We start from the raw sequence: 17,700 nt of genomic DNA, 5'->3' as shown, positions 1-17,700 counted from the left end.
AAATTGTGCGCACTCATCTGCCATAAGAAACGGAAACGTTGCAAAAAGCTTAGTAAGTTATATCGTCTATCCCATTCAAGATTCAAAGAAGTCGACAGGCCGAATACCCAACTTTCGTAAAGTGACAATTTCATTGAACAGAGAACAAGACGAAGCGTCCAGTGGAAAGGGTAACTAAGCATCTAACAAACGAAACAAGAGTAAACTCTAGTCTCCACTCGAAAAGAACTTGTTGGAAAACAAATTGCGTACATTTGTGTATCGAAAGCAAGCTTTTGGATAATAGATCTCATAGGAATCATTTTGACGAACAGTTCTTGTTTACTCAAATTTTAGCAGTCTCAAAGAGCACAAAGTGAAGATTACATCGCAATTTGAAGTCTTCACTCCTTTTGCTGCAACTAAGGGTATTTGGAACTCAAAGCTTTCCAAAATATCAGTTTGCGCACCAAGGACTGTAGTCCAAGTCACAATATAGTTTCAAGACTATCTTCCAAATGGAATGGGCGCTTGAAACTCTATAGAATGAATGCACTTCAAACTTTGAGGTGTTCAAACCGAAGTAACCAAGATCTTCAAATAGGAACTTAAACTTTTCTTCGGGATAGTCTGTTTGAATTCTTTCATGTTCGCAATCAACATGCCAGAAACGCTCGGTCCCACTCGGAGGTGCTTCAGGAGGCCACATTTGTTTCGACTGAAAACGTTTGACAAGGTTGTCATCTTCTTTACCCCAACCCCAGAAGCAACTACTAAAACCATTGATAACTTCGAACTGTTCGGCAGTAAAAATAACATTGCCAGCTAAGTTATCTGGGTAATTCACATGGGGGTGAATATCTAGAGGAGTTAGATGATAAGGTACTTTTCCTGTTGGGCAATGATATAGAAAACTACTCGTCAGTGGAACAGTATCGGCATCTTGTAGACAGTAGCAATCATATGATTTGTTTCTTAGAAATATAAAAGCTGAATTAAAAAGTAGTCCTCTGTTGAAGTGATACTCGCTTGTTTGCTCAGCAAAAAATATTTCGTACGAAACGTTGTTGAAGCTTTTTAAATAGTTTGCGAAATAAACCGATATGAACTTCTCATCCAATGGTCTCTGGCGAAGAGGAATGATTACTGCTATGCGTGGTCTCACTTTTTCGTCATTGCTAACAGAGTAGAAGTGAAAACATATAACTCAAACCGCCAATAGTGTCAATAAAGGTACTAGTGTTGTATAATTCAAACGAAGTGAGCGTTCAATTTTTCAGGTAAGAATCAAAGGGACATTCCAATGCGCCGGAGAAATGAATTGAATTGGGTTAGCGCAATATGAGGGTGCTTTTTAATCAACGTACGCAACAGCAACTGAAAGAACGAAAATACTTCAATCCTTCAAACAGAAGCTGTTTAAAAATTTATTTCTGCGATATTTTTAAGAAATAGACAACAAAGTGTTCCTAAGAAGAGACCATATTTGTCATGCAACTCTACTTTCACCCATCTTCAGACGGAGCCAAAAAAAACAAGTAAGATGAAGTTTTTCAATTTTTTCAAGGATGAAATCCAAAACTGTTGGTCTAAATTTTGATTCAACATTCATTCATTCAACTCGTCGAAACAGTCAAGATTACAACAACTTCGTTGGGAAAATTAATTAGAATATCCTTCTACGAAAGGTTACTTCAATATTCTCTGCAAAAATAAGCTTATAGAGAGCATATATGACAAAGATAATTTTACTTGTTCAACAGAGACACTTCAGGGAGAATGATCTTCTCTATTCGAAAGCATCCACCTCAATTTATTTTATATACAAGATTTGTGCAACGATGAAATTTCTTCGTTTCCTGAAGTTGAAAAGGATCATATTTAGAAGCGCTCTTTATCTCTGAAAACAATTGCTTGAGGAAAAACTCTATTTTGAATTCTTTCACTAGATTATAAAAGAAGAAGATAAATCAACAACAATGTACAAAATTATGTGACAGTTCAACCTATGTCAAAAGTCAAGACGATAATATGAAAGCTATCACAGCAATTAGAGCTACCCAGACCCACGATTGAGATAGAGTAATTCAGTAAGTATATGTGAAAGGGGAATGTTGCTAGCCAGAGTGAGCTCTGCGGCTGGTTATATTTAATAGAAAATTGTGAGAACAGTCTCCCAAGTCTACTCTGAAACCAAGTTGAGATGTCTATATCAAAGAGGTTAGAAAGCAGCTCAAAGAGAAAGACATGTCCTTCTGTGATGGCTAAAGAGTTATTTATTACGTTACAGAGGCGTTCCAAGTAATGTTTTCGACATACTCGAACAGCCAACAAATTGTGAACAACGCAAAATCCTGAATGGTTTTATTCCTAATAGTGTTTTTCACGTTTCTGTCGCCTCGCAAAGGACAAAAGAAAGTTCACTAAAATATCACAAACTCTGCAACAGAATTTCGGAAAAGATGAGTAGGAAGAAAGAATAGAGTGTCAGGTTTCGTAAACAAAAGTTGACTGCAGATAATCACTGAGTTATCTCGAAATATTGAAACGACTGGAAACCAATTGAAAAAATCTGTCCCTAAATTGTTGAAAACCATGAAAATATATAGTTCTATTCAACTACTCGTATTTATTCAGAATAACACAATCGCAGGCTATATTTTGTAGGTTCAACAAGAATCACTAAAAGAAACGATGAACACAGGAGCTTCAGCGAAGTTGTCAGTAATAGGAAACTCGACTTGTTTTTACTTGCTATTCACTGTCTATGTTTTCCTTTGTAGTTCTGGAGTAAATTTGACTAAACATGACTGCTTCGGGAAATCTCTACAGAGTCGTATCTCACAATGACAAGCATCTGATGAAAATCTTTGTTTCAATTTAGTTACTTCCAAATATTACAGTAACTTCAACACATAGAATCGAAAGTATATTTGTTGAAGCAGAAGATGCAATATCATATTTGAAAAAAATGCCTATACTTTAGCGTTTCATTGTTGAAATACTATTTGTAGAATCTCAAGAAACTATTCTATTTCAGTGACGATGAGGCGTTGCCTTTTTTTACTTGGCATTGGAAACCAAGAATTTTGACTTCCACAAGACCATACTTTGTTTTCTTTTTCATAAGTAGTGGCATCAATGTATTCGCATCGCGTGTGGGATGCAGCGTATTGACGTCATATGAAGTCACCGTTAATTTCACATCACAAAATTGTCAACTACGTTGCACATGCCAGTCATCCCTTGGCATGTCTCGCATATTTCTGAGAGGCCAAAGTCTTGGAAATATATCGTTGCACTAATTGGGCAGAACGTCTTTTAGCTTGTACCGTATAACGTGATTGCAAAAATGAAAGTCTTTTATGGTGGAGTGTTGGAGGTTCTTGAATGTAAGAGTAATTTTTATGACGTTGAGACGTCAGGATAGCTATACTGGAACCATCATTTAACTGTCTACTTTTTCCAGAATGTTTTAGCAGTCTATGAAAGTTCCAAAATGTATGTTCGTGCAACAAAGTACTCAATATCTATAGTAGGTTTTCTTCACTCTTATCGCTTCTAATTCTCGTACTGAAAGAGAAAATACTTTTTCAAGCAGCAAATCTATCAAGTTCTTTGCAAACGTAACAGAGTGAGACTTCCTTTGAAGAAGAATTTGATGGTTGAAGCGATTCGTTGAGTGGTTTTCTTGACAAGCAAGTCCTAAAGAGATCCACGTGTGTCTGGGGTTGCTATTGTTGCTTGCTTCCTGTCTCATATAATAGCTTTAAAGTCATTTATTGACGACTAGGAAAGCGAAGTTGCAGTTATATGTGAATATGATGAGCGCTTCTTATGTAAGGTAGGCAAATTTTGGAACAGATATAAGCTGCCCTTCAGCAAGTCAAAAACAGCAATGTGCTGAGACTTGCATAAATGGATCTTCTTTATTTAGTGACCCTCGAAGAAGTCACCTTTCGCAGCGATATCACCTACTCAGGAATGCAATTGTATGTGATATCGAAAAATTTTGCAGAACGTGTCACGGATAGTGTTTATTATCCTATTCGTTTATTGAATAACCTTATTTGATTATTACTAGTGAATATTTGTGAACCAAAATATATGTCGAAACGTTTCTTGTCACTCCGAAACCTAGAGATCCCTATGGAGTTGTTGTCTATCCTTCGTTAGTTATTGTGAGCATCAGTTTTACATCAACAGTCGGAAGCACTCCTCATTGGAAGCACTTTGAGATATACGGCTTACACAATTATTCTGTTTATGGTAGCTTAATTAGTCGTCATCGTCGTATTCTATTATTATGGCGTTCTATTCTATCCATAAGCATTTTGGAATTAAACGTTATCTCCAACTATGATTTTTTCCTGCTTCTTCATGACTTTCCATAAAAAAGATGTTTGCGCGATTGATCGAAAACCGAGTTTGAACGTTTGCGCCTATTATGTCAATGTATTTCAATTTGTAGTAGCAAGGTGCACCATCTTGGAGTCTACCTCAAAATTGCAAAATTCTCACCAAATTTTCCATATAATCTTTTCAGTCGACTTGTTGAAGTTTATATACTTTTTGGAATGTTTCTCAAGTTTTAAGGAAGAGACACATCTCAGCAATAAGTTGTGCGTTCTGTGAGAGTCGAATGGAATACTCATCATTGCTGCAGAAATTGCTGAATGGATTGCATTAGTACTTAGCGCTTATATCTTTGATAGTTTACATTGGCTACCTAATAACCAAGATTTAAGTATACTGATCTTCCAAGTCCAGGTTGGATTGTAGAGCAACAAAGTTTCATATAAGCAACATTGATGACAATTTGACTCATAAATTCAATGACATTGCATTTTAGGTCAAAAGAATAGTGATTATGAAATTCGGTCGAAAAGAGTTTTATAGACACCAAAAAATATAATAATGTACTGGGAAACATCTTATTGCAAAATCAGACACAGTGTTTCGGTTCCTGTCAAAGAACTTCGTCTTCGTCATACCCTTGAACAGTAACATATATGTAAAACAGCATTACGACAGAAACTTCAATTCTATAAGAGTTGATTCGTTTAGATATTCTCCTCAGCAAACGATAGGAAAGCAAAATAAACAATGTTAACTTCTATTTGAAAAAGTTTTAATCGTCTTGCGCCTCTTCATGAATATACAAAATTACATTGAAAGATTATATGTAGCTTAGAAGTCGCTATTTTCTGACACAAATGAGAACAAAATGAACCTTTGCTGAAGATGTTCTTCTTTCGAATCATACAAAAATATCGAAAACAAAAATAAACATCTCGGTAACAGCGTTAAGAATAGTCTGTCCTTTCCTACAAAATAGCCGATGACCAAAAATATGAAGGGAATGAAACTTGTCAACAAATAACTCAGGTCGTACTCTACCTACAAGAAAGAATCCTGTCTCCACAAGTCAGTTCAATATGCTGGTTCATGCCTAAATGTTTGGTTATGAAATCTTTGACAACTATCGTGACTTAGTTTCGTACCTATCCAAGTACTTTGAAGAAAGAGTTTTCAATAGTCGATCAGCAACTTTGTTTTTAGGCCACGAGCTTCTACTCTCCTAAAAAATATCCGAAGAGATAAGTAATGTTTCCACGTTATATGCTTTTGTTGGAAGTATTGCCGTGAAACATTATTCCAGTTCGTTGTACGGCACCAAGCTTTCTGTCCTAAAAGTCGTCTACAAGAACAGTGTCCATAGAATTGCAATTTTTGTGTATGATCTGAGAACATTCTAAAACCTGTGCTTTCACATGCGAACAATTCAATGAGTTTCTGAACAAGGATATATATTGCCTGTTTTATTTGAATACAGAGGTTTGAAACCTATTGGTTGGATTCAACTAGAATTTCGGAGGAGAGTGAGAATGATGTAGCATGCATAGAAACACAAAAGAGTAGAAAGTCATCGGCCATCCTTCAGTAACCTTTTGAATGGCCCTTCAGACTGTATATAGAACGATGAAATACATGTATTCCCAATCATGAGTAGTTTTGTATCGGTACCAAGAAAATTCCGTCGATAAAGTTCGTAACTGTTATTTGATTATCATGGTGATTTATGACTATGGAAGAACAGTTTCATGGACTTTTTGCAGATTGTGTTCGTGGAGCTCAAGTTGACGGAGAAATGTAAGACAGAACAAAAACTTGCGATTCATAATCCTTTCAAATATCAAAGAGATGACAAAAAATATCAGCTTTAACAATATCAATGAAAAATGAAATGAGTTTGGCACACAATTTATCCCAGTGACGGATGAGGTTGCAAGCTGGCTTCATAATTGGGCCAACGTTTCAGATTTTCGACATTACAATACCATTCCTTTGTGAAAAGTAAGCCTGATTCCCAAGTAACTCGCTGATTCCATCCTAGCTGCTTCAGTTTCGTGGAGTCGATCTTATATCGTAAATCATTGAATGCTCGGTCTTTCACTCTTTCTATATATTTATCTGACATAGATTCAAGACCAAAGAGCTTAAGAAGATCAAGCAATACTTCTAAATTGCTTTTTTCATCATTTGAGCCTATGTTGTATACCTCGTTCGTCAAACCTCGATGAAGGATATAATCAAAAGCTCTAGCAGCGTCATCTACAAATAGGAAATTCCGCTTATGTTCCCCACTTCCATGGAGGAAGGCTGGCTTATTAAGAGAAAGTAGACATATTGATTTTGGTATCAATTTATCTGGAAACTGGCAAGGGCCATACACATTGTTGCCTCGAGTAATAATTATAGGAAGTCCAAATGATTTCGAATATCCACGGGAGATAAGCTCTGCTGCAGCTTTTGTACAGGCATATGGATTTGTAGGCTCTAAGAGAGATGTTTCATCCGAAAGTATATTTTCACCTCCGTAGACTTCGTCAGTGCTAACATGGATAAAACGTTTGATTCTTCCATATTGTCTGCAACACTCTAATAATACATGTGTCCCCAAAACATTGTTGTGGGTGAACGTTAGCGAAGATCCGAACGAGTTGTCAACGTGAGTGCAAGCTGCAAAATGTAGCACAGTATCTATTTGCTCCTCTTCAAGAAGAAACCGTAGCAGGTCTGAAGATAATACGTCACCCTTGACTAGTTTACAGTTGTTTGACCGTAAACATTCTGAAACGTTCTCTGTAGAGGAACAGTAGTCTACTTTATCAAGAATCAGCAAAAAATAATCGGGGTATAAACTAGATAGATGGCGACAAACGCTTGAACCTATAAATCCCAAACCTCCAGTGACAAGAATTCTTTTAGGACAATAAAGCCTGTCTTCTATTTTTAGTGGTTCAAGAAACGTCATCTCACTGTCGTACGGCGGGAAAAGACACCACAATTAAAAAATTGCCTGATGCGAAGAACGTTACAATTAGAGAATGTCCCTTGATTGTCCGTCATACATTGCCAAGCATAGTCTTGTTCATTCAAAATTTTTGGTAATTTTCGAAATGCAAATTGCTCAAAATATTTTCAATATTGGACTTTCATTTTCTTTTAAAGTCATATAGTATTAAAGCAGAAGTTGTTTGGATCATGACCCTTATCTTATATGGAAAGACATGTTTACATTGAAAGACCATTTTAAGGAATTGGTTTTTTGAAAGTGTGAAGATATTTTTTTCAAGGGGCACAATGAAAGTCTTGATAAAAGTTCTTTAAAATGCAAATAGCAACATGACTAGAATTTCAGACTATACTGCTGAAAGGTACTGGGTAGAAGAGATAATAGAATTTGAATCCGTGTAGTGATAGCTTCAGTCCATCTTACCCAGAAGGATAGATAGAAAAGAGATGAATGTGAACGAGGGGTGTTGAGTCAGGGCGTATTCTCTTTAGTGCCAACGTCATGATTTAATTTATCATTTGCAAGTTTTTTACTTGACGAGAAACCTGATTTGATAATACTCTAGATAGTAAGGCAACATTCAGTTTGCATTAAAGAACAGACATTTATGAAGTCAACCTTATAAAAACCACAGGAAATCATGATTTAAGATTTGAATCTCAAATCGGAATAACAAAATATTTGAGAGCACAAGCTACATGAACAATCCAAAAACGTCCAAACAAGTCACTACTGGGAGTTGTGATTGTCTAGTTTTTCCCGAGTTCTCAACAATGCAAGCTTCACAGCAGTATGTGCATCATTGACAGCGGCATCAGGGTTGTCTCGTAAAAGCTTCGACACATCTAATTCGCAATTAGAACGACCCGCTTTGAGTATTTTCGCCTGTTCTTCCAAACTAAAATTCTTCCACTGAAAATTTGGATCAATATACTCGCGATACAGCTTCAGAACTTCATTATGACTAATACTTCCTGGATTTGTAAAATTGTATTTCCCAGTCAGCCGTCGATGACTCATCGATATTGCAACGGGAAGAAGTTCATGCAAAACTGTGACACTGTTTGGAATGTTGACCACACGAGAATACTTGGTTAGCTTCACTATAAAGTTACGAGCTGAGAGATCGTCGCTTATAGGCATTCTTAGACGGAGATTCAGAACATTGGGGTATTCTAAAGCTAGTTGTTCCGCAACAGCTTTCGTTCTACTATAAAAAGAACCGAAAAAATTCGCCGGGTCTTCCTCCTTAAACGGCCGTCCTCCTTCGGAAACGTAGCGATGCTCACCTTCGTCATAATGATAAATGCACCCAGTACCGAAATTCGTTACATGAATGTTTCTGGAAAAACAACAGTCTATGAGGTTCAGCATACCAAGCACATTTGCGCGTATGACCTCCTGACGGTGCGTCTCGCACCAATCGACATTAGGTCTGCCGGTCAAGCCTGCACAGTTCAACACCACAGTTGGTTTCAAATTATCCAGCTCTTGTTCACATTTTTCTCTTTCCTCCAAGCGAAAAGCAGCGTAAGCGTAAGAATAACCCTGCGATTCCAAAAATTCTCCACACATTTGTCCAATCCAGCCTGTTTTACCTACTACGAGAAACTTTTCTGAAGGCGCGGGCTCCCCCACTGGAGCCATTTTACCGTTTCGAGACAAAAAATGATGATTGCGGATTTTCAATTGGCAATGGATTCTATTGTTGGTGAGGGACGTTCTCTGCACAGTGTTCTAGGCGATTGGTTTCGTGATTGGAAGCAATTACAGGCGTTCAGTGAATCCTTTAAAAATTCGGAGCCCTTTCCTCATGTTATTATTGATGGGTTTTTCTCGGAGGCCTTTGCTTCTTCTCTTCTTGATAACTTTCCACTGCCGCACAAAACAAATGAGCTTATTGAGTGGCACAAGTATGAAAACCCATTAGAGTGCAAGTTCGCGACAAACGACGTCAATCCTTTACCTCAGGAATTAAGGGAAGCTATTGAAACGCTTCAGTCAACTGAATTTGTTCACATTGCAGAGAAGATAAGTGACATTGCTCCTTTTGGAAACTGATCCTTTCCTTCATGGTGGAGGTCTACACTTTCACCCTCCAGGTGGGAAACTAAACGTTCATTTGGACTACAGCAAACATCCTAAACTTGACAAGGAGCGACGTCTAAATTTAATAGTATACCTCAATAGAGAGTGGCGAGACTCTTTTGGTGGACACTTGTATCTCTATTCATCTGATACAAACAATACACCCGAAAGAGCAGAAGCAAAAATCCTACCTGTCTTTAACAGAGCAGTTTTATTCAGAACGAGTGATATTTCATGGCACGGTATGCCTAACCTTATAACTTGCCCTATGGATGACGGAAGGAAAAGCATCGCTGTATACTATTTAAGTAACTTGAGGATGGACGCCGAAACTAGGTTGAAAGCACGTTTTGTTGCTAAGGACGATATAAGCTTGGATCCCGGTATAGCGGAAGAGTTGTGCAAAATACGTTCCCATCGACTGTTGGATGCGGAAACCATTTCAAAAGTTATTCCCAATTGGATTTCTCCTATGAGACATTATTCTGATCTATTTGTGAACTCGTCATCTACAAAGGATAATGTCAACCAATGAAGACATTTGTTATGTTTTTCTATAAAGAGAAAGAACAAGACTTGTTACTTTCTGCCTTTTACTGATTGTCGTTTTTAAGCCAAGAATGTTATAACATCACATTCGTGGTACACAATACTTGTTATAAAAATATCCGCCATGTTACCATGGTCTTTTTGAACGGCGAATTTTTACTTGCAGCCAATGATGATCAGTGATCCAGAATGACTATTTCATGTATAATTACAAATTTTCAGTGGAAGCAAGTCTAGAAATGCCATTAGTTAACCCTTACAAAGTAGAAACATAGCAAATCGTGTTGACGCATACCTGACTTCTTCAGTTTTCATTTAGTCACGAACTATAAGAACGATTATTGCATAGGAGCAACAGTTTAAATAAATAATGGTTTGAACAACACTTAGTGCTCCGATTGGTACTGACTTGTTATTGAAAGGGTCTTGAATCGCTTTTCTTCATACTGGAAGCACTTCGCACTTCAGTACTGGGAGTGTTGCTTGCGCAGCAAAAAGCAACTGTTTCTTGTTGAAGGAGGTTGAGGAAATATAGAGAATATCCAGAAAGTTAACGAAATCAGTTTTTGAGTCGAAGTTGTTTGACCCACTCTCACAGAAGAAAGCGTTATTGTTTTCAGATGCAGCATTGGTACAAGCTGCTATAGTACTTTGTTTACTGGTACATTTGTTACTCCCTTTTCTCTAATAGAACTTTCAGAGGATGGTATAGCAAGCTTTAAGCTTTAAAGAACTAAAATTTGATGGGGCGGAAGGAGCTTAACCTTACTTTAGATGATAGAAGTTTAGTTACCATCTGTTGCTTCAGCAGACCTGAAACTTTGTCGTTGGCAGAATTAGTAGTCCCAGCATCAGTGTCTGTAGGGTGACCAACTACTTATCATGAGTAGGTAAGACAAGTAGCATAGTCAACCTTTGATATTATCATCTTCGCAATCTCAATTTCTTCTCATGACGGTTCTGTCTTTCAAAGATTGAAACAATTATATAAAGATAAGCTCTAAAAAGCCAATCCAACATTATATTTCGAAATAGAAATTTATAATGTTTTTCAACTACATTGGTTATCTTTCTACCTTTCCATATGGCTTGAGGTTGTCCTGCTAAAATCTCCAAAATTCAGTATTTGATAGTTTTCAGCGGGGTTGACCCTTACTAACTCAACAAGACTAGAAATAAATGAGCCTCATGGAATGCTCCATAAATAATATTTTATCGCATCCAATAGTCAGTTGCATTTAGTCTTGCTTGATCCTTATTAAGATATGGCAACTTGCCAAGCAAACGCGACCCTCAGCTCCCTTCCTACGAGTTGTTGAAAGTGATACAATATCAATTGGACCAAATTGTAACTGGATACTGTGATTAACCACGGGAGCTTGAAGCTTCATTCACGATAGTTTTCCCTTCACTTTCTCAAAGTCCACAACAGTAAAATCAGTCATGAATATTTTCTCTCTTTATGTCCCGAAACCGATTTTTCTTGTTTGACTCGCAAGAATTGTTTATACGCGACAATTCTAGTGTAAGGCAGAGATAAGCTAGGAAAGTTATTGACTGCGGACGGTCGAAAATATCCAAAACCTATGTCATGAAACTCTTACACGCCAGACTGCATATTTCGAATATGTAAAAGAGGAAGGTCAAATAAGAGTAATGTTTAAGTATTTGGTCCGTGAATACAGTTGTTCTTCGTTTCTTCGTCTTCCTTTTGCAATAGCTTCTGAGGGACTTCTTTGCAAATGTCATGAAGAACAACACAAATCGTAATATTTGGCGTCACGCACAACTCGAATAGTGGGATGCTGAAAAATACTCCGTCAAGTGGGGCAAGACGTCCTGTAACCTGTGCGTAGAAACGATCAGCAATGCATCTATTATACAAATTTTAAATGACGCACAAAAATTATTCCCTTCTATTTGAAAGCATAATCATAAAAGGAAAAATTGCAGAACGTCGACCAACGCTTTGTCAGGAGCAAATTCTTCGCTCGTCGAATACTGCTCATGAAATTACTTTTTAATCTGACTCTATTTTATTATTTCGTCGGAAGTTTTCAAGCTTGTGATAAAGAAAGAGTTGATTGTCGAGATATTTAAAGAAGAGACTTTAACCTTCGTGCTTACATTTTTTCCACCAGGAAAATCTTCGAAAATGATACGAAACCTCCTTACTGACAGTATAACATATTTAATTTCCACAACTGCCTAAGTTATCTACAACATCGTAATAAATTCGGTTATTGAGTTTCTTTCTCCAGTGGTTTTAAAATTTCCGCAGACACAGACCCTGATAAGCCCGCACTAACAAAAAGAACGTCAAAGGTATCACATAAAGTCATTTAAAATCTATATATGAGCTCTTTCGAAAAAAACAATGATGCCAGGGACGTTCATGCCGGTCGTTTGGAGAATTCAATTTGTTGTTTACATAAAGGGAGAATCATCCTCTCCCTTCTTTCCCAAAACACTTCCAAGTCTTACAAGTGCTAAAGCTATTTAAGAACAAAAAAAGAATGTCCTCGAAGGGAAAATACCCACCCAAGATTCCGACTCTGTTGGCCACGGTCTTGCTGCTTAGCTCGTGTTTGTTATGTGCATACAAGTTACTACCCACCCTAGTGTACAAGGAACCTTTGAATGATAAAGTTTTCGCAATGATGCTCAGCAAAAGTATAGACCGTGCTGATTTCGCTCGAAAAAACATGGCAAAGTTAGGTTTTTCGAGCATTCAACTAATTACTCCTTCTGGAGCAAATGAAACGCTTGAGAGTCGTTTGAACACTCAATTTTCTTCTATTTATCAGGCTTTCGATAAATTTGCAAGTACCAGAAACTTTGGGTGGGTTGTGTTCTTCGAAGACGATGTTTAAGTACACCCTAATATCTCCTACTCAGAATTTTGGAAGTGCTGGGAAAAAGCAACTCAACTCGTGTCAACTTCTAACATAATACTTCTAGGAGTGTGTGGTCCACAGTTCATCGAAGAGCTTGATAACACTGATTCTCGCTGTGTCTTATCCAAAGTTTACGGATTTTGCGCTCATGCCTTCGCTGTTCATTCTTCAAATATCCACAATCTTCTGCACAACGTTTCACAGTACAAGAACGGAAAAGCAGAAGCATTTGATGTTTTCCTTTTGAAATATGAACAAAACTTTGGAGCGCTTCTTCTAGGTTCTACCTTAAGGAGTCCGGTGGTGGACGACCATTACGGGATTGTCTTTCAAGATAGGAACTCATTCGCCACATCAATGTTCATTTAACGTAGTTACAACGTAAAATCATGAATTTCTTTTTCCTATTTGAAGGTTTTCCGATTTTTATGTCATTCTAAATATTCATTTTATCGAATTCGACTGTCTTAACAGTTATCTTACATTTATGATGGTCTTGATTTCTCTCCTTCATCGTTTCGAAGGATTTTCGTCTATTTTAAACAGTGACTTGCAACTTTATCCTTGCTCGATATATAATACAGTTGCAGTTCAAAGCTATCGTAGTTGAATTCATCAATTTTTTAGGGTTTCCAACATATTTTTTTGAAGTTGTTTAAGGAAGTCATAGTACTTAACTATTATTTTTGTCCGAATCAGTTTTTCAGCAGCCTGAAACTCGCGTCAGTACATTTCTCATTAAAATCTTCTTAAGAGTGCTGATGCTTGTTTGCTGCTGCATTTTAGAAGAATCATTAAATTCTGTCTCCATTTCACACAATCATCAGACATTTGGGTTTTCTACTCATAAAAGACGTTCGTTCATTAAGAAGACGTCTGCTTTTGTTCACGTGAACTGAATACCAATATGCAGAATGCTAAGGTTTCTGTTATACCTTCAAACTACAGTCCCGAGCATATCTTTAGACGCACTCAAACATTACAACGTTTCGTATAAATAAAGTCCGATGAAAAATGCCAAATGAACTGAAAGTAACAAAAGCTTCTGTTGACTCGTGCAGTAAGGTTGTTCAACTCTTTAATTTTTTAAGTGACTAAGCAAACGAACAGAGTTCCATAAAGCAAAGAAAGAACATTCTTCCAATACTTGTCTTCCTTCGCTCCATCCCTAAAAGAATGTTTTGTGAGTTAGCGTTGGCGGGTAGTTTCTTTGGGATTATTTGTCAATAACTGCAAAAAGCAAAGTATCATGTGCTATGGAACTGTAAATTGACAAATACTTGCATTATGCTCTAATAATCAACATACTTTGATATCGTAAGAATTCGCAACTAAAGAGATAACGAGGAAGGAAGATTGCGTGTGTGAAAATCAGTTTCAAAATAACATTGTGCTCTCGCTTCATCTCCGGAACCATTTATAAGACGAACTCATTTTTCAAATTTTTAAAACTAGCACTCTGACAAATTCTAGCAAATGATACCATTTTTACTACATCTCGCGTTACAGTACAGTTATCTCTACAAATTGTTTCGAATCGAATCTCCATCGCATGAAAGCTAATCTGCCAAAACAAAGACTCTCTACAACTTGTTTCAGCTAAGCTACGAAGAGATCATCTTTCATATTGTATAAAATATTCAACTTCATGATCGAAAACATCTGTCAAAAGGTAGGTCTCTAAGCTGGAATCTCGGAGAGCTTTAAATATAGTAAGACAATTCCAACTAACAGTATATGAGACTTATAAAATCTCACAAATACAGGTCAATACTGTTTCTCAATCCAGTTGCTGCTGAAAAGATAATTTAAGTTTAGGGAAACACCAAAAACCTTGCCACGTACAACAGAATTTGGGCACAAAGTCTTATATGAACTCTCGTCTTACATAATTATAGAAATATCAATCGAAATGAATTCTGACAAATACTTGGAGTCAACACAAACATCCATCTTCTCGAAAAAGTTCCATCTTATTAACTGAAAAGAATTGTCGTCTTAACTTTACAACTCTCTCAACAACGAGGAAAGGGGTACCGAATTACAGTCGTCATTCCAAATATGGTAAGCCTCTGGATCGTGTTATTGTAAAAAATGTAGATTTGTTTCATACCGTCCTAAACTTCTTCCAGTGTTCTTTTCGAGAGTTGCAAGCCAAAAAATGCTAATCTCGGGTTGACCACGCTAGATAACTGGAAACCTACAGATCCAGGAGCGAAATGCTTTACTTCCATCACACTATTTTAGGATAGATATACCTATTTGACGTAACCCACGATATTTTCCGCTGGATATTCCGAAGTTTTCAGTTCAACAACTTGTACAGTCAACGCCACTAAATTTTCGTCACTTGCACCTAAATTTTTTGCGTACTGGAAGTATTGAAGCTCCTATCACTCTTGACGAATTGCATATCTATAGAAAGGAGAATATTTTTAGATAAAATTTTGCAGACTTTGTACTTCATTCTTACATTTCTAGCTAGTGAGCACTGCTTTATGAAAGGAGGATAAGTCTCCTTGAGACGTTCAAGCTTGTTACACAATACTTTCTTGTTGATACGTACTATTTCTGGTAAATTCTTGACTTTGTTTTCCGAAAGCTCTGTGTAAAAAGGACGGGAGAGATCGCTTTCTTTTCTTGGAAGAAAAAGTAAGAGACAATCTTTTCCTATTTAATACTTATTCGAAACGACATAAATTTGATTATAAAGATGCTTTATTCTACTATTCGGTGCCTATAAGAAAAGTTCTCTGCGAATTTTCGAAAGACCGGTTATGCACTAAATCCACCCATGAATACGAATACCTGCATGGCGAAGATCTGTAAAGAGCGTGATCACTTCCTCAAATGTAGTTGTCTGAGGTCCCCAGGAATTCTGAAGAGGATCCATTTTAAAATGTGGCTCAAAGAACATCTCATCAATCAAATGTTGCAAAGTTGTGTTAGTCCTGATCTGATCCATGAACTTATTCTCTGTGATTGCATCATCTATGTCGATTTTGAGGACAACGAAGTCCTCCTCTGAAGCAACTTGAGCCAATATGTTCAACGGATTGAAGAGGCTACTGTTATCAGTCTCAGCTGGAATATTAAACCAATGATAAACTGGCAAATATTTCGCAGGAATCTGCTCCCAAACTTCCTTTGATTGATAGAATTTAGATTCCCAAGCCCAAATTCCGTCAAAAGAGATCCCTCTCTTTTCAAATTCATTTACAATCCAGTTCTGACTAGCTGCACCGGGGCCAGTTTCCCAAGTGCTTGCACCAATATCAAAATAATGGGCCCTCGCACGCGAACTTTGCAGAGCTAAGGGAATCTGCCAGTCGATATAAATATAACTTCTGTCCACAACATCTGTTCCATTACATATTAGTGGATGGCGGAGTGGCCCGAACAGAGGTTCTATGGGTACAACAAGTGTATCACTTGGGCTACAAGTGCTTTTGAAAAGAAAACGAGACATAGCACTTGGAACGGGAACTTCAATTGTCTTATTTGTCGAACTCTTAATAAAATCTAGCCACGGCAAAAAATAGTCTGAGAACTCAGTAGAATAGTCACACGGCTTCTCACCCCATTCGGCTGCGTGTGTAAGCCAAGCTTGTTCAATAGGACTAGCTCGATAAGAAACGAATTCCCAAGGACAATTACTTTCGAGTTTACACTCAGACATAAATCTCCTCTTTATCGTAAAGAGTGCTAAAAGAGTTGCCACAATCCAAAAAAAAATAAGCTGAATGAGGTGATGATGCTTCATTTCAATGACAAAGAAAAAAATCTTTAAAATGGACAGCAATCAACATTTCGAATTGATTTTGCGTTGGAGTTCATCATTCCTTTCTGGCTTCTATAGAAAAGCAAACATAAGGAGCACCCATTAGAAATATCTTGGATCTGAAAATTTTCGGATTTATATCCTTTTCGGTTCTGAAAGTGAACAAAAATTTTTTGCAGAACTTTCTTTAGTTGTCAGCAGGCACTTCTCAAATAACTTCAAATCGTGTCTCAATAGCTAACACTGTTTATACGCTACTTTAGGGATTTAGACAAAGAAAGAAGCATACGTAAATTTCTCTATATATTTTTCGGAAGGATACTTCTCTTGGCTGCAGAAGTTGTTGTAAGCCTCATAGTATTAGAATTTTTAAGAGTTTTTTGCGGCTTTCGTCTTCTCGTCTACTGTCGTTAACTGACCCGTTCGGAAGAATGCTTTCTACTTAGTCGAAGTTTTTCTGTTATAGATAGAAGAAGTTGCTTTCTCAAAGACTTCATGGGGGTGGTTTAAAACATTCTCATCGAAGAATATGATATCAGTCTTGAGTCCGTTCTTGACTCGACCAAACTGTCCTTATTCTTTAACTATTCTTCGTGTAAAGCTTAAATACTTGGCAAAAAAGGCTGTCAGCTTTTTGCAATCAGTACGAGAAAGCAACTCTAATCTTTAAGTAGTTCTGTTGCCAAAATGTTGTATTTTCGCAAAACTGCTTTACTGGACATCTTTCTTAGCAGTTGAGAAAATGACTTTATTCCAGAAATTCTCAGCTTTCCTATCAGTGTCGTTTAAAGTCGGATTTTTACAAGTTTTAACACAATTCTGCGGGATTTTACTGGCATGTCTATTCCCAAGTTGTCCTCTTCAAAGGCAGTTCTTAATGAAACGAAATATTCACCACCGACGACGAGAACGAACTGCTTTCGAGCGTTAACGAAAATAGTGTTTGAGATAGAACTCTAATCAGCTCTTTCTTAAGGGCTTTGACACTAGGATGATGCGGATCTAAAACTGTCCTTTCATACAAAGGCGACATCGATATCTTAATC

General features: G+C 37.2%; 6 protein-coding genes across 7 annotated transcripts; 1 reads left to right on the top strand and 5 right to left on the bottom strand.

Annotated features, from left to right (window-relative positions):
• Positions 1–4,789: 4,789 nt before the first annotated feature.
• Positions 4,790–5,770, bottom strand: Gasu_16340 (hypothetical protein). 2 transcript variants are annotated; one of them, XM_005707600.1, is made up of 3 exons: positions 5,597–5,770; positions 5,484–5,552; positions 4,790–5,431 (listed from the first exon to the last, which is right to left on the bottom strand). In XM_005707600.1, the coding sequence occupies exons 1-3, from the start codon at positions 5,731–5,733 to the stop codon at positions 5,413–5,415; spliced, it is 225 nt and encodes a 74-aa protein (XP_005707657.1). In that variant the 5' UTR covers positions 5,734–5,770; the 3' UTR covers positions 4,790–5,412. The 2 variants fall into 2 exon arrangements, with proteins under 2 accessions (XP_005707657.1, XP_005707658.1); XM_005707601.1 differs by having other exon boundaries at positions 4,857–5,770.
• A 369-nt stretch (positions 5,771–6,139) lies between these two features.
• Positions 6,140–7,330, bottom strand: Gasu_16330 (dTDP-glucose 4,6-dehydratase). The gene has a single exon (XM_005707599.1). The coding sequence runs from the start codon at positions 7,295–7,297 to the stop codon at positions 6,245–6,247; it is 1,053 nt and encodes a 350-aa protein (XP_005707656.1). The 5' UTR covers positions 7,298–7,330; the 3' UTR covers positions 6,140–6,244.
• A 504-nt stretch (positions 7,331–7,834) lies between these two features.
• Positions 7,835–8,990, bottom strand: Gasu_16320 (dTDP-4-dehydrorhamnose reductase). Its single transcript, XM_005707598.1, has one exon. The coding sequence runs from the start codon at positions 8,984–8,986 to the stop codon at positions 8,069–8,071; it is 918 nt and encodes a 305-aa protein (XP_005707655.1). The 5' UTR covers positions 8,987–8,990; the 3' UTR covers positions 7,835–8,068.
• Positions 8,991–9,000: 10 nt separating this feature from the next.
• Positions 9,001–10,525, top strand: Gasu_16310 (uncharacterized protein). Its single transcript, XM_005707597.1, has 2 exons — positions 9,001–9,374; positions 9,421–10,525. Exons 1-2 carry the CDS (start codon positions 9,008–9,010, stop codon positions 9,960–9,962), a joined length of 909 nt encoding a protein of 302 aa, XP_005707654.1. The 5' UTR covers positions 9,001–9,007; the 3' UTR covers positions 9,963–10,525.
• A 1,455-nt stretch (positions 10,526–11,980) lies between these two features.
• Positions 11,981–12,860, bottom strand: Gasu_16300 (uncharacterized protein). Its single transcript, XM_005707596.1, has 2 exons — positions 12,518–12,860; positions 11,981–12,465 (listed from the first exon to the last, which is right to left on the bottom strand). The coding sequence occupies exons 1-2, from the start codon at positions 12,705–12,707 to the stop codon at positions 12,404–12,406; spliced, it is 252 nt and encodes an 83-aa protein (XP_005707653.1). The 5' UTR covers positions 12,708–12,860; the 3' UTR covers positions 11,981–12,403.
• Positions 12,861–15,531: 2,671 nt separating this feature from the next.
• On the bottom strand, positions 15,532–16,660 carry Gasu_16290 (uncharacterized protein). The gene has a single exon (XM_005707595.1). The coding sequence runs from the start codon at positions 16,550–16,552 to the stop codon at positions 15,656–15,658; it is 897 nt and encodes a 298-aa protein (XP_005707652.1). The 5' UTR covers positions 16,553–16,660; the 3' UTR covers positions 15,532–15,655.
• Positions 16,661–17,700: the final 1,040 nt, after the last annotated feature.

This window comes from Galdieria sulphuraria (genome assembly GCF_000341285.1).
Source record: "Galdieria sulphuraria unplaced genomic scaffold scaf_10, whole genome shotgun sequence".
In the NCBI taxonomy this organism is placed as follows: domain Eukaryota; phylum Rhodophyta; class Bangiophyceae; order Galdieriales; family Galdieriaceae; genus Galdieria; species Galdieria sulphuraria.
Note: the sequence above shows the minus strand (reverse complement) of the source record. Positions and strands in the feature narration are given on the sequence as shown.

What these genes read in the sequence shown, in the direction of transcription:
- Gasu_16310 (XM_005707597.1), top strand. Translation starts at nt 9,008, where the DNA reads ATGATGATTGCGGATTTTCAATTGGCAATGGATTCTATTGTTGGTGAG. An exon ending in TCACATTGCAGAGAAGATAA is followed by an intron (nt 9,375 to 9,420) that starts GTGACATTGCTC and finishes TTCATGGTGGAG; the next exon opens with GTCTACACTTTCACCCTCCA.
- Gasu_16290 (XM_005707595.1), bottom strand. Translation starts at nt 16,552, where the DNA reads ATGTCTGAGTGTAAACTCGAAAGTAATTGTCCTTGGGAATTCGTTTCT.
- Gasu_16320 (XM_005707598.1), bottom strand. Translation starts at nt 8,986, where the DNA reads ATGGCTCCAGTGGGGGAGCCCGCGCCTTCAGAAAAGTTTCTCGTAGTA.
- Gasu_16330 (XM_005707599.1), bottom strand. Translation starts at nt 7,297, where the DNA reads ATGACGTTTCTTGAACCACTAAAAATAGAAGACAGGCTTTATTGTCCT.
- Gasu_16340 (XM_005707600.1), bottom strand. Translation starts at nt 5,733, where the DNA reads ATGTTCTCAGATCATACACAAAAATTGCAATTCTATGGACACTGTTCT. An exon ending in TTCCAACAAAAGCATATAAC is followed by an intron (nt 5,553 to 5,596) that starts GTGGAAACATTA and finishes TTAGGAGAGTAG; the next exon opens with AAGCTCGTGGCCTAAAAACA.
- Gasu_16300 (XM_005707596.1), bottom strand. Translation starts at nt 12,707, where the DNA reads ATGCTCGAAAAACCTAACTTTGCCATGTTTTTTCGAGCGAAATCAGCA. An exon ending in CAACAGAGTCGGAATCTTGG is followed by an intron (nt 12,466 to 12,517) that starts GTGGGTATTTTC and finishes AAATAGCTTTAG; the next exon opens with CACTTGTAAGACTTGGAAGT.